We start from the raw sequence: 27,735 nt of genomic DNA on the forward strand, positions 1-27,735 counted from the left end.
TAAACTTCCTGAAGAATTCCTTTTTATTAAAATTACACAAATAAAAAATTTGTCTCAAAAGATTAAGTTACTTTCAAAAGCATAAGCACTGCACTGCCAGTGATGTACATTATTGCCATACAGTGATAACACCTTGAAATTAGCTGCATGTCTGATCTTGTGCAGTGATTCTCACACACTTTCTCTGGACTACTCAAATCCATCTGTAATATAACAGTAGCTGCCTTTTAGGATGCTTTTTCTACTGATTTCATTTATATATCAACCACATTTGGGAAAGGCTAAAAGCCACAGAGAGTCTGAGGCCTGTGATGCTATGTTCTCTGTCTCCTCACATGCAACCTCCAACACACCAATCGCTATGGGACACTTTCTAGAGTTTCTAGGCCTGACTGAAGCTACCACAGACAAGCTACATGTATTTGGAGAGCACTTATGCAAGTGAAGTTCCCTGTTATAATAGGAAGTTCCAGTAATTAAAGAAGCTGTAGAAAGTAAACGAGACAAGAAAATTTGAGTGACACGAGTCTCAGTGTAGGAAAGTTCCCAAATTGGAGACTTTACATTCTTTCAGTGCCAGTAGCGGGAAAGTCTGTCTGCAGAGGAGCAATGTTATGATCATAGGCAGTGTACTCTGATGCCCCAGTACTTGCCACTTTCAGCTGCTGAGCGGCGTGTGTGAGCTGAAACGCCGCATCGGGGTGAGCCGTGTCAGGAAGCAGGGTGCACTCCCGCTCCAGCATGTCTGCCACACCTTTCAAGAGGTCCAAAAAGCCAAAGGCCAGAGCTGCCTTTCTCAGACGGTTGAGTTCCTGCAAAGAAAACTCCTTTTATACAAAGCCTCATGGTGGCTTTAAAAAGATACGTATTTACATTTCTTATTGTTAAATGCAAGCTTACTCAGTTAAAGGAAAATGACCTGGGTTAAGTGGAGCTGCTGCAAGATGCCTAGCTGCTCATGACAAGAAAACGCTTCAGGACTGAGGATTACAGCAGCACAGGCAAAGAGCTAGTTTTCCCTTCATCCCTTCTTAGAAATCCCTCACTTCTCCTTTCTGTGCATTCAGCTATTGTGTGTGCTTGTTTTGTGTCCCTGCTGGGAGTGGCTTCCAACTTGGACATCACTGATCGCCACCTCTAACCACGGTGCCCAGAAAAACATAAGATCTATTTTTCCTCATTGTAAACTATGATAGGTGCTTGTGTGCATTTAAGAAGTGTATTTGTTCTTCAGGTCTCTGGAGACTACAATAATCAACTGCTTCAGTACTTTGCTTACAAGAGGAACAACAGTTACCTCTGGCTACAGCCTAGATTATGGGTTTTTATGATATGGCCAAAAGTGCCTGGAATTTTGTTTCTTTGCTTCTCTTGTAGAAAAAACATAGGATATACTTTCAGGTTCAGATAGACACTCATGTTCTTGTTCCTCTTTAATCCCTCTGTCTGTTTCTGCCTGGACAAAAGAGTAAGATCTGCACGTAAGTTCACTATCAAAGTAACAGGGTGACTCTGGACAAAAGCATAAAATCTGCACTGAAGTTCACCATCAAAGTAGCAGGGATCACAGGGTCACCTGTAAACGTGACACGTCTGTCAGCCTGGCAAAAAATGTAATGGCAGGAAACCAGACTTCCCTGTCTCTCTTTAACTAGTCCATAAAAAGGACCCAAGGTGTCTCTTCACAGAACAATGTGTGCTTCTGCAGAGCTCTTCAAGCCCTGCACAGAACGATGGTCAGGACAGGTCAGATGCACCACTATCACTACGGATCAAAAATTCAGGCTGGCTTGTAACAAGACTCACTTTATAGAAAGTCTGAGTTTTTTCAGGGAGTTTCCGTGCATTTCTCAAGATCTTCTGTACATCAGTCTGCAGAAAGGAAAGAAAAGATCTCGTCAACTGTTGGGTAAGCTGCAGAAAAATGTCCACACTACTTACTGATAAATAATCCTGACCACAGACGAGACTTCAGCTCACCAAGACTGAAACAAGCAGCAATTATACTAAATCCAATAAAGAAAGCCAGATGCAGCTTTCATTAAACAAACTATGCTTTCTGATTGCAATTTAATCATCGCATTTTACTGAGGCAGTTGTTATAAAAATGAAAGGAAAGCAATAAAGCAATTACATCAAGTGGATGAGACACACACAGACTCCATTTTGCTGCTGAGAAAGCTAGTGCTGATTAGAGTAAAGCATCAGGTCCAAAATCTGTACCTGGAGGCCACTTGGTTTAATCCACACAGTAACGTTCTGTGCATAGCTGCGCTTGTTCTTGGGCTGCAAGGGGAAAGGACTCTTATTGTCATCATCTCCATAAGGATTTTCCTTTGCATCTAGGGAATAAAAAGACTTCATGAATAAGATCTGGCAAGGTCACTCATGCAAGAAAATGCCGAATTCCAAAGTTACTCCAATGAATGTGACCAGTACCTGAAATAGGCCCAAGCTGTGCCATCTTCCCTAGCCACGGAAGGGGCTCAGGACCAGGTTCAAAGAGAGACATCATGAGGTTTGATTTCTTCTTGCTATCAGCTTGTGAATAGAGCATCCCATACCATTCTGGCCTATTGAAAAGAGCAAATCCCAAAGTCTGAACACTTTCCAACTGTCTTAACACAGAATTTGCCTTTCTTCCACTGTGTGGAGAGTCACTACTTGTAATTAATACTGGCAGAAACATGTCTACAGTTAAAAATCCATGGCTTTGTCTAGTGATGCAAAGTTCTGTAGAGGGTGAAGCATAAATGAGCAAAGTAAGAGAGATCTTTCAGGCAGACATCCAGCTCCATACCCCAACTGGACGACAGCCACCATGCCTTCCACTTTCAGGCTCCCATGTAACAAAACACAGAAGTTGGGAATTTTCCCAGCAATTTGATTAGCTGAATTCTCATCTTCGGTGTCATCTGTGATCCCGGGTCCCACCTCATCACCTTCTGGTGAAGAAAAGCAAACAGAGGGACAACATTAATTCAAACACAGTACTTCTATTCCCACAACACTACCATTCCGTATCCTCTGCCATGAAGAACCTTTAACCCAAGCTTCATTCTGCAAATATACTTTTTAAGTGGCTTCCCTTCTTAGGAAAGGCTGCTGTTCCCATGCTCAAGCTATTCTCAGAACTGATGGTGCTGTAATATCAGATTTTTTGAACACAACCACCAGTGCTTATCACAGCAGCAAAGACTGAAGACACTCCTAGCGCCTCCTAACCTTCCAGCCACCTGGCTGCAGCTGCCCTCTGATCTACTCACAGAGCTCTTTATAGAGTCACTCCACAGTCCGTGCCAGTCAAAATAAGCTGCATTAATCAAGATTCATGTTTTTATTTGCTTGTTTATTTAAGTTACCCAACCCATTTCATGAGAGGGCAGGTAATCCCAGACAAGGGAGCAAAAAAGAGCAACCGAAAGTGGCAGTGACTGGCAAACCCTTCTGCTTCAGCTGAATGAGACTGAATAAAAACAGCTCTATTCAACAACATAACCTTCAATAAACACTCTTCTAGAACAAATGGCTGTTAACTGTTGGGACAAAGTGACAATATAATGTTCTATGGTTATTCTACTGCATTCTGATCACAAAACCTCACACATTTAACAAATAACTCTTCAAATAAACCTCTGAAGAAACTAGAAGTGCAAAGGCACCAAGAGTGGCAGTTAATAACACGGCTGCTTCTGAACCAAAGCATCCTGAATCTCAAGCCCACCTCTCCCTATGCAATTTGTGGTCATCACGAGAAACTTTCTGTGTTTCAGCAATTGGAAAACAGCTATGATGTAACTGTTAATATCTTTTAAAATGAAAGGCCTAGCAGGATAAGAGCGCTAATGCAGAGACGGAAGCACATCTGGGGCTTTCACTGTTCTTTATCAAAAGAAATCTCAGTTTCTTTTAGTTCCATCCCAAGACCTTGACAAAAGGAGTTGGGAAGCCCTTCCTAGCAGACAAGTCACTGCAAGCCACAAATCCATGGCTTTGTCTAGTGATGCAAGTTCTGGAGAGGGAGAAGCATAAATGAGCAAAGTAAGAGAGATCTTTCAGGCAGACATCCAGCTCCATATCCCAGGCTTCAGTCGTTCTTGAAGCCTGCACAAGTTGTTTGTAGAGATTCATATACGCTTAGACTCAACGAGCAGTAATTAACGCTGAAGAACAACTAAGCAATCTAGACGTTACTCAGATCAGATTTTTCACAGCAAGAAATCATTCCAAGAATGATTTAGAAGCCAGTATTAATTATTCAGCTTGCACCACATACTTCATGACCCATAAGTGTCTGTAGCTGTAAGTTTAATATTCTCTACTCATAACAATGGTATAATGACACTGTTCTCTCTACTAATTCACTGCTTTGTGTACAGATGGTTTTTCCAAAGAACACGCTGTTCAGAAAAGGACAGATCTTCTGTCCAAGGTTTTGATCTTAATGCAAACATGTAAAGTGTCCTTAGAGACATTTGGCATAAAGCATAACATTTCCTTCTCAACAAAACCACCACAGCCATTAGAGGGGAAGCTTAAAGCAGTTATCAGTACAAGAATTTGCTTACCTCTGTTAAGTGCAATAGGCAGCACCAAGTGTCTGGATAAGACAGGAGGGCTAGAAATGTCAGCTATATCTACAAACCCAACAATTTCTAGATCTGTGGAGAGACAACAGGTTTGTCAGCTGAATTAAGTCAGAATTAAGAATTAAGTCTGAATTAAGTCAGAGCCAATTCAACACCACTGCTTTTTACACCACTAACTTTCTGAAGCAGTGACCAAGGGAGCACAGCAGAACCCTGACCTTCACTGGGATAGTAAAGCACAAGTATCCACATATAATGTCATGACATACATAATTTCCAACACAAACACACAGTTATCCATGAACCACATTGCCAGACAAACACAGAATCGTCTGGTGCCACACATACCAAGAAACTATATCATCAGTGATAGATCTTTGCAGAAAGAAAGCAGGTGAAACTACACAGGATAAGATACAATAGTGGTGGAGTCACCGACCCTGGGGTGTTCAAGGAAAGGCTGGATGTTGTGTTGGGGGACATGGTTCAGTGGGAGCTATTGGGAATAGGTGAACGGTTGGACTGGATGATCTTGAAGGTCTTTTCCAACCTTGGTGATTCTATGATTCAAATATATTTAAGTAAGAAGCACACAAAAACTTGTTACCTGTATTAATTGCTTTAGGAATGGGGTCTATTTCCTCATCTATAATGAAAGGTTCTGGCCTGGGAAATACTTGCACATCAGATGTTAAGTGGCCACACTTGAGAACAGCATGGAATGGTGTATAAGCCAGGTCTATCAGCTTTCTAGAACAAGGAAAAAAATGAGATCATCAGGTATCACCCATTCTTTTTATGTTACGTTTGTTTTCTTTACTGGAAGTCTCACAAAGGCACAATGTCTACTAACCCAAACATGGACTGTACATTCTTCAGGCAAAGGGGGCCATCAATGGTAAAAATTTGCCCTTCCCCATTGTTTAGGTCTATGAGCCGCTCCAAGCAGTCTAAGGAATCCGTGCTCTGAAGCTGTACAAACAAACCAAAATGTTTTGGTTAAGCTTTATTTTCATTCATTTTACTCTGACTTTTCTTAACCAGCATGTTTTCAGAGAATATAAACACAGCAAAATGTTGTTACCTTACTCCTTTCTGCATAAACCAATATCCTCTGCCTCCTAGGAAATGCCCTCCTTACGTTGCATTTACGTGCAGATACAGTATTTGGACCAGAAACACAAAATACATTGCTTTATCTCATTACATTCTGCTTCCAAAGCAAGGTTCAAGCAACCAACAATCACAGAAGCTCTCAGTCCTCAAGAGCACAGGAATGCCTTAAATACCACATCATTTTATTGGTAATTCTAAGTATCCAGCTCCTTCAGGACAATACAGTTTATGAGAGGAAGGATATATCTTTCTCCTTGAGTTTCTAGAGAATGCTTGTGAAAGCACCTCAAGTTATCAGTAATAGATTTACTTCAAATGTTGTACCAATAACTGATGTGTAAACAATACTTCAACCCATTGCTTAATAGAGAGGATCACAATCTTGACAAGAGACCCTGAAGATGAAATATCTATTGAATCCCTAAGTAGAAAATCCTTCTATCCATGACAGCGTAGCTGTCAAGATAAAAGCAAGCTATTAATAAAACATAAGTTAAGAAACTTTAATCTATATGAGCTTACTTTTAAACGTTTGTATTTAACAGAATCCTAACTATAGCAGATTTTTAAAGCTAGTACAGAGATGTTCAAAAGATTCACTCAAAATGAACAGAAGTTGGCTTGAGCACTCTCTCTTGGAGACTCAGAGTTCTGCTTATTCCAATTTCCAAACAATTCTGCTGTTTGAAGTGTTGATCATCTCTGCAACATAAGTCATTTATTTAGGAATAGAAACTACATAATATTCTCCAGGAAGACGCTGATAGGATTAATAAAGACAGGCAACTTTATGAGTGCAATACTAGCCTTCAAAAAAGATACTACCATTCAGTTTTACCAAGTAGCTACGTTAAATACTAAACATCAACTAAGCTTTAAGCACAAGAATATCAAAGCTTGCTTTGTGCCAATCTAATTATTAGGTCAGATAATAGCAATTAACCAGCACAGTCAAGAAGGTACATGCTGAAGACATCACCTCTTCAAGGTTTGCCATGCACATGACATACAGCTTGGAAGGGAAAGGGAAAGGCAATGGAAATCGATTGCTTTCGCTCCGCTGGTTGTGAGTAGCTAGTGAGTGCCTCAGGGAGCCTCTGCCGATCCCCAGGCAGCCATCAGTGACAAGGACAACCTTGAAAGAGAGAGACCAGATTAGCACTTCCAGGCAGGGACGTGTTTCTATCTGTAGAGGGCAACTAAACACCGACATGTTGCAGCAGCCCTCCCAGCAATACACACTTCTATACCGCAAACCCCTTCTTACCCTGCGATTCCTCTGCTGAAGAATTGAGAGTAAACTTTCCAGGTACATAAATGAGAAATAATAGATGTAACCACTGCAATTAAACTGCACACATTATAAACATACATTTCACTGTACTAAGGCTAAAGTTGTACTAAAATTCCAATTCTATAGCTAGAAACACACTGTGGTCTGCACAAGTATAGCCACTTGTAAGTGTAAGCTAAAAGCGCAGTAACCAGAAAGTCAAAAAGCAGCTTGCTGCTGGCGGACTCAGGAGCTTCAGGTTTACCTTCAGAGAGAAGGTAAAGCCAACCATGACCAATTGTTTGCAGGAGCTGGAGGGCAGCCCAAGTTCCACCACAGGCCTCAGCAACCATTCAAAACATAGTATGTATTACTTTAATTCTTTGCTAACAAATACAGCTGCAGGATGCTCGTGTTCTGTAGCAGAAGGCAAAAATGCACCTTCTTCCTTTCCACGGCAAGTCTACAATTACTGCCTGTAGAAATCTGCCCTAGCAGGTCACCCCAAGTAACAAAACCATATACACTCAGCTGAGACCCAGTCATTTCCAGAGGAGAAAACAGCTCCTCTTTCAAAACAGCACAGCAACAGCAGGCATTATTTTTTTGGCTGAGAGATAAGGAAAATCAAATCCAACTGAAACGAGCGTGTATTTGTTACAGCCAGATTTTTACTAACCATCTGATCTGCTGCTCAGCAGAAATGCTTTTTACTGTTACAGAATTCTGCACAGTACATTCCCCCCTGCCTTTCATCACCCAATAACATGAAGTTCCAGTACAGTGAAACACGACACAAACAGGAGATGAAATTGCTGGGAACTAATCCAGGCTTGGCTGTTACATCGTTCCAGTTCTTTGTGTTCAATGTCTGCTTCTCCAGGGTGCCTTTTATCCTGGCTATATTACAAAGTATTGCCTAGACAATAAACCTCCATCTCTTTCTCCTAAAGGACTATTGCTTGAGAGATGTTCTCAGCCTACTGAGCTGTAAAATTAAATTGAATTAAATCCTGACCCAAAGAGCAACAGGCTCTTACCATCTCCGAAAACTAGGGGCTAACACTAGATTTTGCCATGAGAGATGGCAAATTCAGAAAATTGAGGGCTAAAAGTGGAGGCAGCAAATTCAGAATGCTGGGAGCTGCTAAGATTGGATGGACAGTGCAAGCAGATGCACACCAAAATGACTCATCAGGGAGAGAGAACAGATCAAAACACTGTCAGCAGTACTCCATAATGTTGCCTGAGATCTGGAACTGTTACAGATCCTAGTAATCATCAGGTACAGAAAGACAAAGATTGCTGTATGTGTGACTGTACTCCTTCCAAACTGACCAGGGCTCCTGGGACAGAAGACTGCATCCATCAAAAGCCAAGCTTCCTAAAGAAGGCTCTGGGGCCACATCTTATAACACAGAGAACACCACTGACACACAGTGTCCCCAGACACTTCTCTCTCTCTCTGCTACAACACATTTCGACATAGAACTACCCGGATTCTTGCTGCTTAATGTTATAATAAATACTACTTTCTGTTAATATCCCAGATATATCCAGAATAACAATGCTTAGTCTTCCTGCGGTACCAGTAGCTGAGTGCTGTGAGTATTCCAAATTTTCAAATTGCATTTTCTTTCTTCAACTTCCAGGGAACACAAAGAATACGTGAGATAATAAAAACAGTGAAAAATCAGTCATACCTGGCAAGGAATTGCTGCACCCCATTCCTGCTGGACAATATTGCAAACCCCAAGTAGCGCTGACTCTAAACAGGTTTTGTCATAATCATCCATATTACTTAGGGCTTCCTGTAAAGACAAACAAATGATTGGTCATTGCTGAGTAAAATATCTCTAACGGGAAACCTAAACAGTTATTCCCAGCTCTCTGCTAAGTCAGTATTTTTGCCTTGGCTTGTAACACAGCTGCACTGCAAAACAATACAAAGTGCTGTGTTCTTACATATGACCTGCACAGTTAAAAATGAAACAGTGAACAATATCTTGAGAGAACTATGATGGCTGACTTTGAAGGAACTAATAATTGTGAACACAGGTCTTAGGGAGAAAATAAAAAGCCTCAAAGAAACAGGACAGTTGGAAACTGAAGCGATGTCTAACAAAGTATTTATTTCCAATTCTATTCCAACACTTAAGGAACAATAACTGCTTGCATTCTAGAAAACCATTACAATGAAAAAACTCCAAACACAATGCAAACCACCACGTTATCTCACAAAACGAGCTTTATTTCTCTTCTGCACAAGGCCTCATTAATGAGACCATGAAGACACGAGACTTCAGAGTACAAAGCGTACTGGCCTCACCATACAGCCCTAAGGAATCTAGCTCTATAAATCCACTCAGGAGTCGCAACAACTCTAACTTCTAAGAGATCCAGAAAGCAGGCCACAGAGCTTGTCTAACACTCTAGTGGAGAGAAACAGAAATCACAACTCCTATCACCGTTCTGTTTCTATAACCATAAATAGGCTTTTCTTCTTAAAATGAAAACTTCACATTGAACACAACAGCATTAGAAGAGTGCAGCTGCAAAACGTGCTGCCTTTTGTGGCAGCGATCTACCATTTCTTGTTGATAGTATACACGGTAACCAGGTATGTATCATTTTGAGCTGACTCAGAGACATCTGGTGCCTCACAGCATTCATACAAAACGTCCCTCTCAGGCTCCTTCCACAGTGCCCCTACTGCCTCTCACATCTTCCCAGCCTGAAATCACTTTCTCCTCTTTCTCACTCATTTCACCTTACCATTACTTACTCATTTCACATACTGTTCGAAGCATCTTCACTCTACCAAATCACCTGACTCAAAAACATTTCAGATGTTCCTGTCTGCTGCCTCCTATATCAAGAGTAAATCAACAAGTACAGAGGAAAGCACGAATGTCACAGAACCACTGCTGTATACACAAGCTTCCTAAGGCAGCCCTCTCCTCCGGGTTTTCTCCATCCCCACTTTTAACTTAATTAACCACACTTGAAACATCAAATCTGCAAAGGCATAACTTGTAAAATAACGAGCATTTTATCTTCATTTTAAGGATAGCAGGATGGTGAAAGCAAACAAGGATAAAACACTCCATTAAGACACTGTGGACAGGACAGTACGAAATCACATCGTTCCACTGTAATTCTGAAACAACACCGACAACTGACTGCTCTCAGGTTCCACAAACCCTACCTGCAGCGTGTTGTAATCTCTGGTGAAGGGCACCATCAGCTCCCAAAGCGACGAGAACACCACCAGGGCTGTGAACTCCAGCTTGTAGTTGGTGGCCATGTGCTCGAACAGCATGGTCAGGCCGTGCACTGCCAGGTGCTTTCGCTGGTACTCCTCAGAGCCCTCCACCGACACCGGCCGAGTCATGGAGAGCGACACGTCCATCACCACCACCGTCGGCATGATGAGCCGTTCTGCTCAGCCACCACAGTACAAAACAGAGATTCACTGAGAGAAGGGAGAAAAAGACCACAGACGGTTACTGGAACGCAGCCGCAATGGCACACGTTGCCCTGGCCTTGTCAGGATGGCCCCATACCCGCCCTCTCCTCTGAAGAAAGGAAAGCTACAGCAGTTTTACCCCCAGAACGCGGGTTTCGCACAAACTAAACCAGCAGATGAACGGGAAGCACACGGTCCGGGTGGCTGCGAGGCCCTGCAAGCGGTGTGCTAAGCCTGGGGGGCAGCAGGGGCAGCCCGCGGCCGGGGACAACCCCAGCCCCCGGCAGGCTCTCTCCACACAGCCCACCCGCTCCCAACCCGGGCTATCTGGCGGGGCTGAGAGGGCAGCGCGGCCGCCGTCCCCGCAGCACCGTGAGGCACGGCGGCGCTCACCGCAGCGCGCCGGGCCGCCATGGGTCCGCCGCGATAAGTGTCCCCCGGAACGGCGGAGCGCGGCGGGAAGGGGCCGGGCTGCACGGCCGCTCCTCACGGCTCCCAGCCGACTCCTCGCACGCCTCAAGCGGTGGAGAGGAAGGCCAGGCGCAGCCCGCAGCCCCTTCGGGACCCGGCGGTGGTCAGTGGGTTCCAGTCCCGCATTTGTCGAACCCAGCAGCAAAGCAATCCCACAAACACCTCAACGTTAATTCCTACAAATCCCGCAGCCCCGTGTTTGAAACGTTACCAGCCCCACTCCTCTTGTGGCAAACAAAGCGAGGTGTTTGGTGTCCCAAGTAAGGCCTCAGCGCAGCTCACTCTGAAGAAGAACTGCAGGGTCAGCACCCAAACACACAGCCCAAAAGAATCGTATGCTGCTGCCTGGAGGAGATCTGCAAGCACACACAAAGCGCAACAGAGACAGGGAAGGTGAGGAAGGCAAAAGCGTGCTCTAAAGAGATGTTGGTGAGACAAGGAGGGCAAGGAGACACGGCCCCTCATACCAAGGGATTGCAGAGGTGGAGGCACCATGAGGAAGAGCTGTTCCCTCGCCAGACGTCAGAAGGTCGATGGGATCACACTGGGCCCAACTCATCGCAATGCTGTTTGAAACACTTGTCTGAGTTCCGTACTGCTAACAGCTCAGGTCCAAAAGGGACTGCAGACACTCATGTCAGGCCCTTATGGAGAGAAACTGCAAGTGGATACTTCTGTGGGACTAAAGCAGACTGAACAGAAATGTGCTTTCAGAATTCAAACGCGGTCAGAAGGAATTAAAACCAGAACTAAGCGCAGAAATGGAGCATTCCCAGTATTGAGGATGAGAACTGTTTGTGTAGGTCTCCCACAAGTGCCCAAGGAACAGCCAGCACCTCCTGGTGACTTCACAGTGAACTTCAGGGAAGATTAGAAAGCCCTGCTGCAGCATGTGTTACAGGTGGCAAAATGGATCAAAGAAGTGACCAAAACCTTAAACGCACTCATCCAGAAGCTTTTTTCCCCCTAAACAACAACAACAACAACAACAACAACAAACCTTCATCAAATACGTTGATTGCAGAAAGTAACCTGCAATAAGGACTTGTGAAGCTCAAAACTGTCCTAAAGGAAGTCAAGAGAAGCTCAGCAGAAGGTGGGATCTTGTGCATGGAACTAGTCAGAGTGACAACATAATTTATAAGTGCTGGTTTCAGTAAAAAACCTCTCCAAGAAGAATTCCCCAATAAACATGAATAAATAATAGGGGGAGAAAATAACCAAGGGGAAAGAAGCAGCCATAGGAACATGGCCTACTAGGAGTCCTGTAAGCAGCACATGGTGCCTGAGCTGCACCAGAAACTCAAGGCATTTGGCACAATTGGAACAATAGTATCTTCATCAGTAAATCAGGAACCATCTATAATTTGATGCCAGTACTGTGGAAGAGTACTGCAACGATTAAAAAAGATAGCTGTGTATAGAGAATAGGTTATGAAAAAAGCATCCCCTGGGCTCAGGGACCTCCTTCTTCCGTTCCAGAAAATACAGAGTAAGGATGAGGTATCAGTGACATCTGTTGTAAAGTCTGAGTGTACTGCTGCTGTTCAGAAAACAGCTTGCTTCTCTGCATTTTCCAGTTCCCCTGCAATAAATGTGCTGATTGGAGCTATATGACCATGAAGTCTTTGGCAAGGAGCACGATTGTGCCAGCAAAAGTGGCCTCAGCAGAACTGCTTGTCCAGCCTGTCAGAGCAAAAACTGTGTGCAAGTTGTCTTGAAGCAACTACTGCAGCACACGAAGGAGCAATGTGAATTATCCAAGCAGTGGCCTGCTCCTGTCCGTAGCTAATGGTACAAACCTCAGAGTTGATGCTTTTATATTATAGTTTGTAATGGAAATAAGCACCTGCCCTCATACTGAGAATAATCTGTAGTAGTAGACGAAGATACTGGCTTCAGATATAGATCCAAATCTATACAATACTCCTTAATCTTCTTAGAGACTGGAGGTATTAAAGTGGATTGGCTATTCCTCCACTAATATGTCCTTCACACCTGACCCCCTCACCACTCTGCTAGCAGAGGCACAGTGAAAATGGGATCATTTTCATCTGCCTCTCTCTGCACCAACATCTCCCAATGTTAAGTGACAAGAAAGTTTCCAGAATTCCATTCAACTGCTGGTATTCCTCATCTTCTTGGACAGCATCTCTGGAAGGTAAGCCATGGAGGTCTGTAGGATTGCTTGAGATCTTTTTGACTGAGACAGTCCAACCAGTGAGAAAAGAGCTGACTGGGAGTTGACCTGTAGGAGACAATATAGTTCAAAAACAAAGTGCTTTATCCACAAGGCTGACGGTCAGATACCGCTGAAAGGCTGGAGAGCTCTTAACAGTTCATCCTACCTTTAGTTATAGTCTTTGGAGAAGGTTTAAACAGGGGGATGCATTCACAAGTCTTCTGTTCTCTGTGCGTCTGTCTTTTCACTCTTCCATTTTGTTTATGGAAGGTTACTCTGTATCAATGCTCAATTTGTGGTGAATACTGTATTACACAACTCTGCAATATGCATGTTAATGTATTTTTTGCATATCAAAAGCAAAGCTTATGTGATCTATTTATCTAGATACTCCCATGACCCTCAATTACTATTGCCTTAGTGATCCTCCCTATTTAAAAGAAGATAATAATGCCTGTCTTGCAAGAAATTTAGGCTGATTACTTCACTGAGTGTTATGCAAGAGGGTAAGTGAGAACTGATTTGCATGAAAAGCTTTCCTGAGAATGGCTTACAAAACTGCGATTCACATCCAGCTGAAGGATAACAACATTACCACTCCAGGGAAAAAAAAATAATCCATGAAGAGTGAAATTCTAAGGTAAAAAAATCAAAGCAGTGCTGAAGGGTAAATTCCGTCCACCCCTTAGACACTGCCTCTGTACTATCACAGATCTAGGCTCTATCACTAGCATTTATAATTTGTCTCTTTCAAAATGCTGTTCAAATAATTATGCAAGATATGCTAATTATCCCCTAATAAAAGGTATGATTATAATTCCACTTTGCCAGTTCTGCTTCTACAGAAGGGCTCGAAAAGATGTAGTCATAGAAACAACATGAATGCACAGCACTCTGAGTATTACTAGAACCAAGCCTTCCTCTTGCTCTCTTCCAACTGGAAGAGAAGAGCTCACAATTTGCTTGGTTTGTGGGAGTGCAAGTCTGGAGAGCCAGAGAGCAGCATAACTGGGAAGTAGCAAACATTTTTCTTCCACCTGTTGAGGTTACTGAGGTGAATAACTGGTCTGTTTGGTAGGAAGTTTTACAGCATAGGCTCATCTTCAGAGCTTCTTCATTTCTGGCAATTTAGAGTACAAGTAGGTTTCTTAACAGAAGCCTTATCTTCCCTCCTGCAGAAAGTTCATCCGATTATCAGCATTACAGAATTACCAGTGATTCCACTGAAAACACTAACCTTAATAGCTGCTGGATGTGATCATTAGGTGGAATCAGAATTCAGCTCAGATTGGACCATCTCAGCCTTTATTAAGCTAAGCCTATGTTTATTAATCAACATAGCCTCCCATCATAAAAAAAAAAAATGAAAAAACAGAAGCCTGAAGTTAGAGTTGAGATTATTTGAATTGAATCCCATTTCCATTTACAGAAAAACAGAAAATCACTCTGCGAGATAATGATGGGAAGTTGCAGTTTTTGTTTTCTGTTTTTTTAAATGCTAGATCTTCCTTTACAGGATTCTACACTTCATATCACCCAGTTTCACTCCTGATGCTTAAGATCAGTTAGAAGCTCCAATGGTGGCTATAAGGGCAAGCTGCTGATCAAGAGAAGTCTTCAGTGGCTCTGGACACGGATCTGATTTTTGAACCTTTAGGAAATGCATTTACCACGGAGAAGACGGCTACAACGGAACCGAATCTTTTTCTTCCTTGCCACAGTGTCCCTCCTCTCTGTCTATCAGCTCCAGTTCAGCCCCTCTGCCATTCCAGCACTTCTCACTGCACACCAACACGAGGACCCTGTGAAAGTGACCTCCAGGGAGCCTTCCCGCAACAAGACTTCCAAAACCAGCAATGTCACAGCAGCACCCAAAATAAGGCACTGTGTGTATATTGATCCTGAGCCAACTGTGCCCATCGCTGCAGAGGATACAACACAGCGAGAAAACATCAGTGAAAGCTACCCAGATGAAAAGCCCGTGTACGAATCCAAAGGAGAATATCCCCAGGACCTATTCAGTGTGGAAGAACGGAGGCAAGGGTGGGTTGTACTTCACATCTTTGGCATGACGTATGTATTTGTGGCCTTGGCCATAGTGTGTGATGAGTATTTTGTCCCTGCTTTGGGAGTGATCACAGAGAAGTTGGAGATCTCTGAAGACGTGGCTGGAGCCACCTTCATGGCAGCAGGTGGATCCGCACCAGAACTCTTCACCTCCCTCATAGGTGTCTTCATCTCACACAGCAATGTGGGCATCGGTACCATTGTGGGCTCAGCAGTGTTTAATATCCTCTTTGTCATTGGCACCTGTGCCCTCTTCTCAAGGGAGATACTACACCTGACATGGTGGCCTTTATTTAGAGACATCTCATTCTACATTGTAGACTTACTGATGCTCATCCTGTTTTTCCTAGACAGTGTCATTGATTGGTGGGAAAGCCTCCTTTTACTGACTGCCTATGCCACATATGTGTTCACCATGAAACACAACGTGTCTCTAGAGCAATGGGTGAAGGAGGAGCTGAGCAAGAAGCTAAATGCTGTGCAGGCAGCATCAGCAGAGCATATGCGAAAGGTTGGTGTCCTTATTGTTCAAAGGGCAAGTTGGAAATAATTAATCCTATCATAAATCACAAAAAAACCAGACTGCATCTTCTTCACAAAGTGCATACTCAAGTCCTCAGGATGTAGACGCTGGCTAGTAATTATCATATAAAATGAAGGAAATGCAATCTAGACAATAGAGATTCTAATCAATTAGAGAGAACACTACTAAATGCCCTAGGAATTATTAAACATATGTGTTGGGGTCATTTAGCATCTTCCAAACACAGACATGAGATTTTGCTCACTTAGTGGTTATGAAGGAATTAAAAAAGACACATACACACTTTCAGGAACAAGTCAGTCTGAAAACAAGATTGGACAATACTCAAACAGGCGAGAAAAAAAAAAAGGCTTCTGTAATGGGCAATCTCCAAGCCTCTTGTGGATGAGGGATGTTGGAAGAAACTCTTTTCCCATTTTGAGTTTAGGTGTGTTACTGTGATGCTGGTGGTATCACTTGTTACCAGTCTGCAGCAGAGAAAGGGATCTGGCAGCCTTCCACAGCCATTGCCACTGCTCCCAGTCAGCATTCAGGCACAGGATCAAAATGCCCAAGTCCTGTTTCTATGTATTAACCACAGCTGTGTCAGAGACACAATTCTTTATGCTCCTGGTGCACAGACAAGAAGGTCTGTGGCTGTAATTACTTTCTCAAAGTTTGAGACCAGGGCCCTTTGCTCACCATCTTTTGAAGGAAGACACGATTGCCTACAAAAGGACAGCATGTGAAGGCTGTTGCCAGAGCCAGTTACCCTTTCAATCTGGTAGATCTGGTCAGGACGTGTGGGCCAGAGCACTTGGAATCTGAGTCTGCCTGTTCAATTCCTCCCCCTCAGCCGTTCCTCCTTCTCCTGCTGCCACTTAATTCTCTTGGCTGTACTACTGCCAGATGTGGAGCAGACTGTTAGATTCAAAGCTGTTCTCTGGCACTGGCACGCTTTACCATTCAGATGTGTCTCACTGGCATTCAAACATGTTTTGTCCCTTCTGGTCTTGGCACTCTCTTCATATAATTTAACGAATTAAGGAAAGGAAGGAAAAGCGGTAAAGATAATTGAAGGCACACAAAATTAAGAGTCTTTTTTCCCTCCTGTTAGTCTGCCTTCCAGCCAGGGTTCATGGCTTGGAGTCCTTAAAGCCCACAGCCGTGCTGCACCACTGTCTATCACCAATCGTAAAGACATAAGCCCATCCCTTTAGACTCAAAGGAAAAACAAAATTTTTGCCTTTTAAGCCTACAAAGAATTCACATTAGGATATAATGGCATGACATACTGCTGCTGGAAATAACCCCTGGGGAAAATAAAGTACTTTTATGGAAAGTAATGCTAATCACTGGAAGACGACACATCTTTCTGTTTTCACTCTGCCTTTGAAAGAAGATAAGTCAGGATGCAGATGTTTGGGGATGAAATCTGTGGCTGTGTACATCTACAAGGAACAGGAGGTAGAGGAACATTTCTGTTTCTGGATAGCTACATCCTCACTGAGTGGTTGCAGGCAGAATCCCACTTCCCTCAGAGGCTGTGTTGGTTTAGGGAAAACACACGGCTTTGGCACTTTCAGTAGTATTCGTGCATAGTCGTTTCTTTTGATTGTGCCACCTTCAATTCAGACATTAGTCTGAAGAGCGACCCATAGATCCCATAAGAGCAGGTGAAGTGGTAATGGCATTCAAAGGTTTTCATTCTTTTTTATACACAGAAAAGCAGCGTGGCAGCTGCAGAGGATGGAACAATGCCAGCAGATGGGAAGAAGCTGCAGGTAGGTCTAGGCAACTTAGCCAGGATTATAAGTCATATTTTGAACCCCTCCCTGTGTCAGGCTTTGAACAACAGTGTTGTCTTCTGTGTCAAGAAACCTGGACTAAATCCTATTTCATGCAAAGAACCAGCAGTTCTTGGCACAGTACTCACAGTTTGATTAAGAAGACACCTGGCTGAGTTGGGTCCTCAAAGGAATTTTAAAACAACTAAGAGACAGACTGCCCAAGTGGTAATTGACTAGCAGAGTGCTGTTAGTACTACATTTTAAACAGGGTGAAACAGACAGAGGAGAATTCAGATCATAGCTTTTCTTACCTGCTTTCATGGCTGATTTTCCTCCCAGGCTCCCAGGGCAGAGGTAGTGTCTGTTCTTCCCTATAGCAAGAGAGCCAATTGCTCTGCTCCTGATTGAATTCCTGCCACTTTGTCCTTCCTTGGCTGGCCAGTCACTGCATTCAGTGATCCATTGGCTGCACATGTACATAACAAAACAGGTGTTAGCTTCCTCATGGGGATGCTATTTGTTCCTCTATGCCTTTAACCTACCTGTACTAATTAATGTTCAGTCAAAAGCTCATTAGGACTGTAGTATTGACAGTAAAAACAGAGCTTGAGAGCCTTCAATTTAAGTTAGGACATTTGAAACCACTGTAGTGTACCTTGGAGCAGCATACAAATCTACTATTATCAATTATTACTATTAATTATGACTAAAATCACTGCATACTTTATTACAATCATAACATTGCACTGATGTTGAGTCAATGAAAACTCACTGCATCAAAGGACAGCCTGGCCCATTATCTCAGGAGCATGTATCTTGCTATGAGCAGCTGGTACCAACAGCCATCCTGTGAACCTGCATGCAGATGGTATCTGAAATCCAAGGTGCACTGGGGAGATCAGCCTCTGTATGAATGCTTCCCCTGTGCAGAGGGGACCAACAGTGAAGATGCTTGGAGGAGGAAATTGCTACTGATTGTTGCGTTGTACCTTTCCATAGCCAACAACAGCCTTACAGCGAGGCAGCAGCTCGGCCTCCCTGCACAACTCTCAAATGCGCAGCACCATCTTCCAACTCATGATCCACACACTGGACCCCCTGGCAGGAGGTGAGTGAATGCTCCACCTGTGAGAGGCTTCATCTTGGAACCTTTATCACAGAGCAGCTTAATGGAGGCATGTCTTTTGCTGGTGGAAGGCAGCATCACTGAACATAGAGAGGTGGAATCAGCTTTCTATCTGGGCTTTCTATCTGACAGCCCTTCAGGAAAGGGTTGGCTCAACATATCAGCCTCATTTAAAATTGGGAAATTCACATGCCCCTTACCTGTGCATTTCCTCAGCTGTACACAAGTCCCTCACAAGGCATAAACCTGAAGAAGAGGAAAAAGTAGTCAAAATCTTGAAAAATTATCTTTCTGATGGTGATTAAAATCCCAGGTGAAGTTTAAAACACACAGCAGGTTCCAATTATGATGGTTAAAGTAACTTGTGTGTGACTTGGACCGCTTCTGAGGACTTCTAAACGCCCACCTGCAACACCACATTGCATTATCACTGCCATAGCAAACTGTACCCTGTTTCAGAATGTGATTAAGTAGAATAGAATAGAGTAGTTCAGGTGGAAGGAACCTTTAAAGATCATCTGGTCCAACTGAATAATTTCTTCAGGGCTAGCCAGAAGTCAAAGCATATCAACGAGGGCATTGTCCAAACATCTCTTGAATGCTGACAGGCATGGGGCATTGCCCACCTCTGTAAGAAGCCTGTTCCAGTATTTGACCAAAGGTAAGTGAAAGGCATCCTTGCCCTCAGAACAGAGAATGGAACTGGGTGATCTTTAAGGTCCTTTCCAACCAATCCAAACCATCCTGTGTTGTTACTCACAGTACTTTGCAGGCAGTGGGCCAACTCCACAGGGCCTAAAGGTTGGAGCTCAGGACTATTTCACACCTTCTAAACAGTACAGGTTGCAGGAAGCCACATCTCCAGAGATGTGTGTGCCTTTGAACACAATTTTCTAATACTCTGCCTTGTTTCATTTTCCAAGAAATTCTAAAGAAAGTTTAAAAACAAAAAAGAGAAGCTTTTTTTTTTTTTAAAAGATTTTTCCTTCCTAGCTCAGCACATGCCTTGCCCCTCCACTGCCCTACTTGTTCTAAAGAGATTATCATTTGTCCATTCAAAGGGAGATTGAAGCTAAGCAGATAAACACCTCTCCTGTCTATCAGTGAGGTTACAAAAAGGACTCTCCAGATCAAAATCCCAGCAGCACAAACTGATTGAGGGAACTAAAGAGGCTTTATAAGGACAACAAGACAAGTAAGCGTTCCCTTCGACAAACTTTTAGTAATAGCACCCATCAAATTACTAACCATAGCCTAACAAGAGCTAAATTCATCAGGGTTTGCTGTAGTGCTTCCTGCTCCCCACAGAATATTGTATCAGCAGCACATGGACAAAACCAGAAATCTATGAGAGACATGCCACTTGATTCAGCATCGTGCAGTGCCAGACCTGAGGGACTGCTGCCACCAAGAGAACTTCTGACTCCTCATCCTTTTTGCACCTCTGCATGCCTTTGTACAGGCTGGTGTCCTCAGTTTTGTGGGACTCCCAGCAGGAATCCTGCGGGCCCAGGCCAAGGAGAGAACCGCAGCGCTGCCCCAAGCAGCTCAGCACAGAGCACATGGTGGGGGCTTTTCGTTACCACAGTCTGTAAGAATGGATAACTGTGACTAAGGGGCGGCTGGGATGTTGTCTTTGAAGGAGAGCTTTGCCTTTGCTTTTATTCAGGCAGACTTCGAGTTCCTGTCTGTGTGCCGCAGCCACTAGATGGGAGTGTGATCTTACACACTTAGGCAAGTCTAAGGGCAACAGTGAGGATGGCTTTCAGTCTCTCCAGAAGGTTGTTATTCCTTAGACTCTTTGCTATAATAATGACGCAGAGTTAACCTCTGCTCTTGGTGCGTGCCTGTTCTACTCAGCGCTGCTGGAGCAGAAACAGCACCTTGGAAAAGATAATTGTGAAGAAAATTATTGATATTACAACAGCACAGCACTTGAAATCAAAGACCCAGAGTTCCAGGTACTTTGTATTGTGCAGGAGACGCTCCTTGCCCTGGTAGATTCATAACTAAAGAAAAGGTAGCCTGGAGAAAAAGAATCAGTTCTGACTGAGCCACTGAAGTGCTTTGAGGATCCCTGCCAAAAAGATGAAGAGATTTCCCCAGGGTAACTGAAAAGGATGTGAGCCTACCAAGGCGTTTTACAGCTGCAAACCCAGCCTTGGATTTAATATCACTGCTGCCCTTCAGTATCCTCAGGACAACTGGTTCCCACCCATAAAGTCCTTCTTTTTTGCAGCACACACAGCACTACCTGTAATTAGGTTGCAGCATAAAAACAACCCCAAAGAAGTCCGTATCCTCAAGGATCCTTGTTGCTTCTTGCCAAAGCCTATAGCATCATGCACTTAGAGGCTACACTAAAGAACTCTACAAAAGATTGCCAACCATCTCTCAGCAGTTCCTGACTTAACCTAGTGCAGGTAGGATCTCTGGGGGGTTTCCTTCCTTATGCTGCAGTTGCCTTGTACTTCGGCTGCACAGAAGCTGTTTCAAAGCAGCCAGAGCTCTGAAGTTTGTGTCAGACTGACAGCACCAGGCCTGCCAAACCAACTTACAGAGTCGAGGATCTTAGAGATGAAGTAAAGTCTGAAATACAAACTTTGTTTCGCTGTCCCTGGTTCAACACCCCTTCTGAAACAGAATTTCTCACTTGAACAATGGATTAATTAATGTTTGATTTTTCTTTCTTTATTTATTTGGTATTAAGAAAGGATCATAATTTAAGTCTTTTTCTGTGTCTGGAGGAGACGAGGCATTTTAACTGACTAGGTGCTTTAGAAGTTTGAACACTTACACTGCATTCTGAAGTGTATTTTTGGCAGAAGCCCATCTTTTCAGACTACCTTTCTTAAAATGAGGAACTTCTAGCAACTTTAGACTTTTCCTCACTTTCTCAGACGCTATGTAGAAGCACAGTATGAGGCCTTTTCAAGATCTCCCAAGCTAGACACCAGAGGGAACTGCTGAGGAGTTAAAGGCAGCAAAGATTTTTGGAAGACCAAGGAATCATTTCTGAACCCCATGTTTTACCATGAGGTTATTCTTTGCGCTCTAGTCATACAGACAGAGGACAAATCTGATTTTACTTTTATATGAAGGCAAAGGATCCAGCAGCAAGGTTATCACAGCTGCCTACCCTCACTATGTCCCAGTTAAAGAGCTATTAATTTTGGAAATCAGACCAGAATAAAGCAGCAAGCAGTGCTGCAGGCCAGAGCTCAGCTCAAAGACGGGAGGCAGTCATGCAGCCGCAGTTGCATCTTTAGCAATCAATCACTTGTGTTAAGAAGGAGAAAAGGACCAAAAATAATCACGAGATCCTTTTTACTTGCACTTTCAGGATAGCAGAACTCTCATGTCCCTCAGGTTTAGGTCATATTTTAAAAAATCCTCCCCATTGCTCATAGTGTAAGTTAGTCCTGATGGGCTAAATACCAGAACCAAAGAATGAGCTAAATACCAGAGCTGGACCCAAGGCAGAAGCTCACCTGCAACGCCAAGCACAGCCTGGATGCAGTTGTTCCATGGAGTAAGCTTGCCTGAGGGCCATCTCGGTGCTTCTGGATGTAGCCATGCCCTGTGCAAGGCACTCTCAGACCAGCTGGCAGAGTTTCCAGCAGAATGAATGCTTAAAAAGCAGTAAGAAAAAGACAGCAACAAAAAGACAGCTGGAGACCCACTGGTGCAGCAGCTGAGCGGACTGGGAACCACACAGTGCAAACTTCATGGAACTCAAAGAGACAGCCCCCTGTGCAAGTTCCTGGAAGCTGACAATACCCAGTGTTGAAGTCAAGCCAAGTGACTGCACTGACACACACACAGCCCACAGGACCACGGGCACTGCCCTCAGAAACAAGTGCTTGGCCACAACAGGACCCATGGTTGTTGCAGTAGCATGCTGCCCTGCTCGGCTGAGCTAATCCCCAGCACTGGCAGGAGCTGAGCTGACAGCTACCCCTCTGCCAAGCTGACCTGCAGATCTGGCGGCTTACAGCCATCTCTTCCTCCAGTTTCAATACATCCTGCACAGAATGTGTGTCAGAGGCATTAACACCTTTTTAAATGAGGCTGATCTGATGAGAACTGGATAGCGCCCTGGGCCTAAGCTGTTTATCCCTAACATGGAGGGTCACAGGCTCTGCTTGGGTCGGTGCTCACAGCCTGTGCCCAGGTGAGGGCAGGAACCAGCAGCTGGGGTTTGTGTAATCTCCTGCAGGCTGGGCCTGACCACTCTGACCTTGACAGGAGCTTTTGTGGCAGCTTCTAGGAAAAGCTGAATAGAGGAGTGGGTGCCAGCAGTTCAAGGAATCTGCAAGCAGAAAGTCACCTCACTGCCTTGTGTAGGTGAGAGTGCTTGTGCTTAGCAGCAGTAGGAGGGGGAAAACAAAGCTTCACATCCCCTCTATAGGCTTCAAGAGTAGCAAGTGGAAGGGAGAGCTGGGCTCCTCAGTCCCAGCAGCTTTTCCTAGGAGGAGAGTTTATCATTTCCCCTCTCTAGCTGCTCACCTACTGAAAAATGCTTCTCAGATGATAATGGGAATCGCACCAGACTAGGACTCATCTCCAGAGACCTTAATGTCAGAGCCAGGGACAATTATTGGACATGTCTGAAATCCACAGTTTTTCCACAAGGTTCAGCTCAGAACTTGACCTGCCCACATGGCTTAGAGCTGCTATTTCGATGAGCTCCATCTCACATCATCATAAAGTGACAGAGCCATGCCCTTGAGGCAAGCAACAACAGCACATTCTGGTTGCCCAGTCAACAGTACAGGAGATTAAGTCAGTGCAATAAAACTTCCAGAGGAAATTAATTTACAGCCCCATGCACAAGCGAGGCAGAACACAGCCGATTTCTGGTAGCCACATCCACACACAAAACCTGTGACCATCTGCTTCCATCTGCTTGGTCACTGGGCAGGCAGCTGAGAAGAGGATAAAGCTCAGAGCAAAGCAAAGCTTTCCTCTGAGCTGGGGACTGGCTCATTTTCAGCAAGAGTAGGAATTAAGACACTTGAGTGCAACATCAAACTATAGAGACAGAATCACAGATTCACAGAATTGTAGGAGTTGAAAGGAACCTGTAGAGAACATCGAGTCCAACTCCTCTGCAAAGCAGGCTCCCTACAGCAGGCTGCACAGGTAAACAGAGACAGTTTCAGAGTTCCTTGTAAAACTATAATAAAGCAGCTCAGCTGAGCGCAGCATTGGCTGCAGCAGGAAAAGTCCTCATCAGGGCCAGAAATACAGAGTGGGACACAGCACCGGTGAAGTTGGTCCTTTTCAGGATAGCCTGGACCGCCTTGAAACCAGATACCATAAACTTAGATTAAGTTCTGGAGAGTCTCACTGGCAGGGATGACATTCACATATACTTTGAAATATCATGAAGAAGATAAAAGGTTTTCAATTTTCCTCACAATCAGGTCATCAGCAGCAGCACAGTAAAGCTATGTGGCACAAAGGTGGTATCCGTTTTTAGTGTGCACGTAATCTAGCATGAACAAAATCAGCTGTCCTTTGGGAACAAAATGATATTGCATCAAAACTGCTCCTGTTCTCCCATAGCTGACAGTGCATCTTTCTCATTCACAGCAAAATTTAAAGACAGGGTTGAAATCCTGAGTAAAATAGCCAAGGTCAAGACTGACTCTCAGGCTGGGCAAGGAACAAAACCAGAAGGTGAGTGCAAGAAGAGTCAATACCATTTGCTTTGTTTTGCACTGAAATCCCATGCATTCACAGCATTGAGCACCCAGGGGCTGGCAAAGAAATACTACAGTATGACACAGATTTTTCTGTTACTGCTGGTCACAGGTGGCTGCTGTAATAATGCAGCAGAAATCAATCAATATACAATAACAGTGGGCAGTAAAAGCCATTCCTACAGGACAAGTAGCTCTTGGGGTAGGATTCAAACAGAAAGTACTTGGAAGTTGCTGTGCTGCTCATCTTTGGTAGATGTGTTCTTTAAACCAAAGTACTTTCCTTTTAGCCTAGAAATTTGGCACAGCTGCAGAACAGTACAGAAGATTCCTCCTCAGAGAAAAGCCACACTGATATTCTCTAAAACCACCCTTAGTGCCTGTACGTCCTCCCTTTGAATAGTTCTTACTATTTCACTGCTGATAGACAGACTTTGAGTAGTTTGGAGGCAGCAGCTGGCCTATGCTACACCACAGACCTGTGCTGTTGGTGATTTGGAAAAAGAAAAAGCAAACAATAACGGTTATGTGGAAGGTCCCACCTCCACAAGCACACTGCTGCAATGAGTCACCTGTGTACCTAACAACGCTGAGCATCATCCATGAGAGTGAAAACAAACTTGAGGAAGATATTAAGAGACAAATTCTCATGCAGACTACCGACACCACATTGACTTCATTGACCATGAACTTCCATTCTTTGACACCTTCCACAGAACTATCTGATGCACGGACAGGGCTGTGCATCATCAATAGGTGCTGCCACTTTGGCTGAAAGAATTCCATGTCTACTCTTGTAAGACCTTGCTCCAGAAATCCCAAACACACATGAAAATACGTTTCTGAGAAACTCCCTCTAAACTTGCTCCTTAGTGGAGTTGTGAGAGACACTGGATCAACTTACCCAGCTCAGCATAAAATACCCTGTAATTCCCCAACCAGGTAGAATTCTGAGGATAATGTGATTAACACAGGTTAACATGAGAACAGCACAGAGAACATTGCAGATTTTTTCCTGTATGCATCAGTACTTCTCTATTTGCATTTGAGTACGTATCAGATGACTGGGGATTAACGTCTGGTAGCACATAGCTGTCGTTTCTCAGAAGCCTCAAAGTGTTCCCTGGAGGGGGCTGTGCTCTACTAGAAACAAAGGGGAGTAAAGCTTTATATCCTTCTGGCTTTAGAGAACAGCTCTACTAAAGGCTTCAGAATCCAGACCGAAGCCAATAACAACCAGGCAGAGATCAGATAATTATCATTCCCCTGTTACTGCATATGTGCCTCTTAGAGCAGTTTCAGAGCAATACCTTGATGCTCCTAAGACCACCTGCAGCAGGTGGACCAGCTTCTACCTCCTTTTAAGAACAGTGATTCACAATAGGCAAGGATGACAAACACAAAGCATCAGCCATTGGCCTAGGTTCAGCATGAAGTATTTCATGCTTCTGGCACAAACTAACTCACCCGCAGATAAAGGTGATCACGCTAACATGACTAAAATCACTGCTCCTTCTTACCACTTTTTGCAGAAGAGAAGCAGGCACCACAGAAGCCCATCCAGGTAACTCCTGCCAGTGACTCTGAACCCAGCAAAGACAAACAGAAGGAGAACACACCACAGGATGGGCAGGTATGAAATAACGGATCATAGGCAATAAGAGCTCAGGGCTTCTGGGGTAAAACCCAGCATGTTTCTCATAATTAGCAACTTTAAGTAGACTGTGTGTGTAGTGATGAAGTAACATAAGGAGTTGTTTTAGAGGTTCAGGCTTATGACCGAAGACAACCTTGGCCTAAAACATGACACCAGCTGTTCCTGTATAATATTTTCTCCTCAGTTGACTCCAATGAGGTCAGAAGGCAACTCCAGGACAAGGGAAAGTGAATCAGTCTGGTCATCAGCATGTTGTTGTGCTTTATTTCCCTCATCCCCCCTTCCAATTCTGTAATGTGGTTGCTTTGATGAGGAAAGGTTGTCAAAGACAGCCAATCTTCTACTTGTGTTAAAACTCCAAGAGTTCATTCTAGTTGACTTATACAAAATAGTTAACAGGATCACAAGACAGGCACCTGCACCAAAATAGGGTAGACCTGGATTTTGTGCCAGAGTAACAAGATGCGGGCTCTGGCTGCCCTCAGCCACAGTACGGTCATGGGGAATAAGTGCTGCACAGCTCCTTGTTGGAGTGAAGCATATTGCTTTTTTTCTTCCTGACCTACAGCCCCCTTCAGACAGCGATAACTCAGAAGACAGCAGCTCTGACAGTGAAGATGACAGTGATGATGACAGCACAGATGATGAAGAAAACGATGAACCATTATCTCTTGAATGGCCAGAAACCAGGAAAAAACAAGCAATTTACCTCTTCCTCTTTCCCATTGTCTTCCCTCTGTGGAGCACGATACCTGATGTCAGAAACCCAGTAAGAATCCGTTTTTCTTCTGCTACCATATTTGTATCTTTAGCTCATATTTAAGCTAAAGACTTCTTAGCAAGAATCCCCCATTCTGTTTTTCCACGTCAAGAGTCTTATACATTAATCACTGTTAATGCTGCAGAGAGTAGAAAAGAAGCCCCAGCTGTAGCATAGTTCCAGAGACTTAATTAAAGTAATTAACAACTAGCAACAGTTGGTCATCTAATAAAGTTGTCAAAAAACCCACAAAGACCAAGTTCTATATCAAACAGTTGATTACAGCACTCCGTGTGAACAGTTTTCACCGAGGATTGTTAACCTTCCTGAAACTTCATGTTTTTATTTTCAAACTTGATTTTAACAGGATTCAAAAAAATTCTTTGTCATCACATTTTTCGGGTCCATCATCTGGATTGCAGCATTCTCTTACCTCATGGTGTGGTGGGCTCATCAGGTGAGGGATTTATTTTCCATCTGCAAACAAGATCATTTCAGAACAAGTAGATGTTAAGATAAGGAGCGGATTGTCGCTGGGGCATTTTACCTGATGAATTGCAGCTGCAGTCATCCATCAAAACAGTAGAAACTTTTTGTCAGAATCCAAAAGGGAATTCTCAGTTTCACTCTTTTTGATTTGACAAAAGGTTTTCTTTGAAAAGCTTCTAAGGGAAGATGAGCATCAGTGAAAGGAAAAGTGCCATCAAAATTTACCTTAATACTTTTAATTGATAAATGAAAGTGTGTGGAACAAAATTACCCCTTCTCTAATTACAGTTCCAGGATAACACAGGTTCTAGAAGCTGTTAAGTAATTTCAACTCCAACTGCCTGAATACGCACTTGGAGCCCCGGCAATAGAAGTTTGTGCCTTGTAGATTCAGACCCACACTTCGTATCAAGTGGCTCATTGCACATCCACAACATGGTTAATTGCTAAGATTTTCCACGCAGAGCTGATGTTAAATTTGTAAAAGGAAAAATGAAATACAAGCAGAAGAGGCA

At 43.7% G+C, this 27,735-nt stretch overlaps 2 protein-coding genes across 5 annotated transcripts in view; one reads left to right on the forward strand and one right to left on the reverse strand.

Annotated features, from left to right (window-relative positions):
• On the reverse strand, positions 1-19,468 carry INTS14 (integrator complex subunit 14). Of its 4 annotated transcripts, XM_042876011.1 has the most exons (16): positions 19,367-19,468; positions 18,807-18,852; positions 17,792-17,946; positions 11,386-11,610; positions 11,130-11,274; positions 10,187-10,453; positions 8,682-8,789; positions 6,685-6,840; positions 5,443-5,561; positions 5,197-5,339; positions 4,569-4,661; positions 2,801-2,945; positions 2,440-2,573; positions 2,224-2,342; positions 1,807-1,872; positions 1-812 (listed from the first exon to the last, which is right to left on the reverse strand). In XM_042876011.1, the coding sequence occupies exons 6-16, from the start codon at positions 10,406-10,408 to the stop codon at positions 561-563; spliced, it is 1,557 nt and encodes a 518-aa protein (XP_042731945.1). In that variant the 5' UTR covers positions 10,409-10,453; positions 11,130-11,274; positions 11,386-11,610; positions 17,792-17,946; positions 18,807-18,852; positions 19,367-19,468; the 3' UTR covers positions 1-560. The 4 variants fall into 4 exon arrangements, with proteins under 4 accessions (XP_042731945.1, XP_042731948.1, XP_042731944.1 ...); XM_042876014.1 differs by lacking the exons at positions 11,386-11,610; positions 17,792-17,946; positions 18,807-18,852; positions 19,367-19,468 and having other exon boundaries at positions 11,130-11,321; XM_042876010.1 differs by lacking the exons at positions 11,130-11,274; positions 11,386-11,610; positions 17,792-17,946; positions 18,807-18,852; positions 19,367-19,468 and adding an exon at positions 10,841-10,927.
• SLC24A1 (solute carrier family 24 member 1) overlaps positions 14,761-27,735 on the forward strand; it is a 14,459-nt gene continuing 1,484 nt past the window's right edge. Inside the window, 7 exon segments of the mRNA XM_042876009.1 lie at positions 14,761-15,678; positions 17,415-17,474; positions 18,480-18,588; positions 24,205-24,297; positions 25,847-25,947; positions 26,540-26,740; positions 27,099-27,188. Coding sequence (XP_042731943.1) covers positions 14,761-15,678; positions 17,415-17,474; positions 18,480-18,588; positions 24,205-24,297; positions 25,847-25,947; positions 26,540-26,740; positions 27,099-27,188 — 1,572 coding nt within the window.

The sequence above is a fragment of the Lagopus leucura genome, unplaced genomic scaffold (genome assembly GCF_019238085.1).
Source record: "Lagopus leucura isolate 7727_CA_CO unplaced genomic scaffold, USGS_WTPT01 Super-Scaffold_100015, whole genome shotgun sequence".
NCBI classification, from domain to species: Eukaryota; Metazoa; Chordata; class Aves; order Galliformes; family Phasianidae; genus Lagopus; species Lagopus leucura.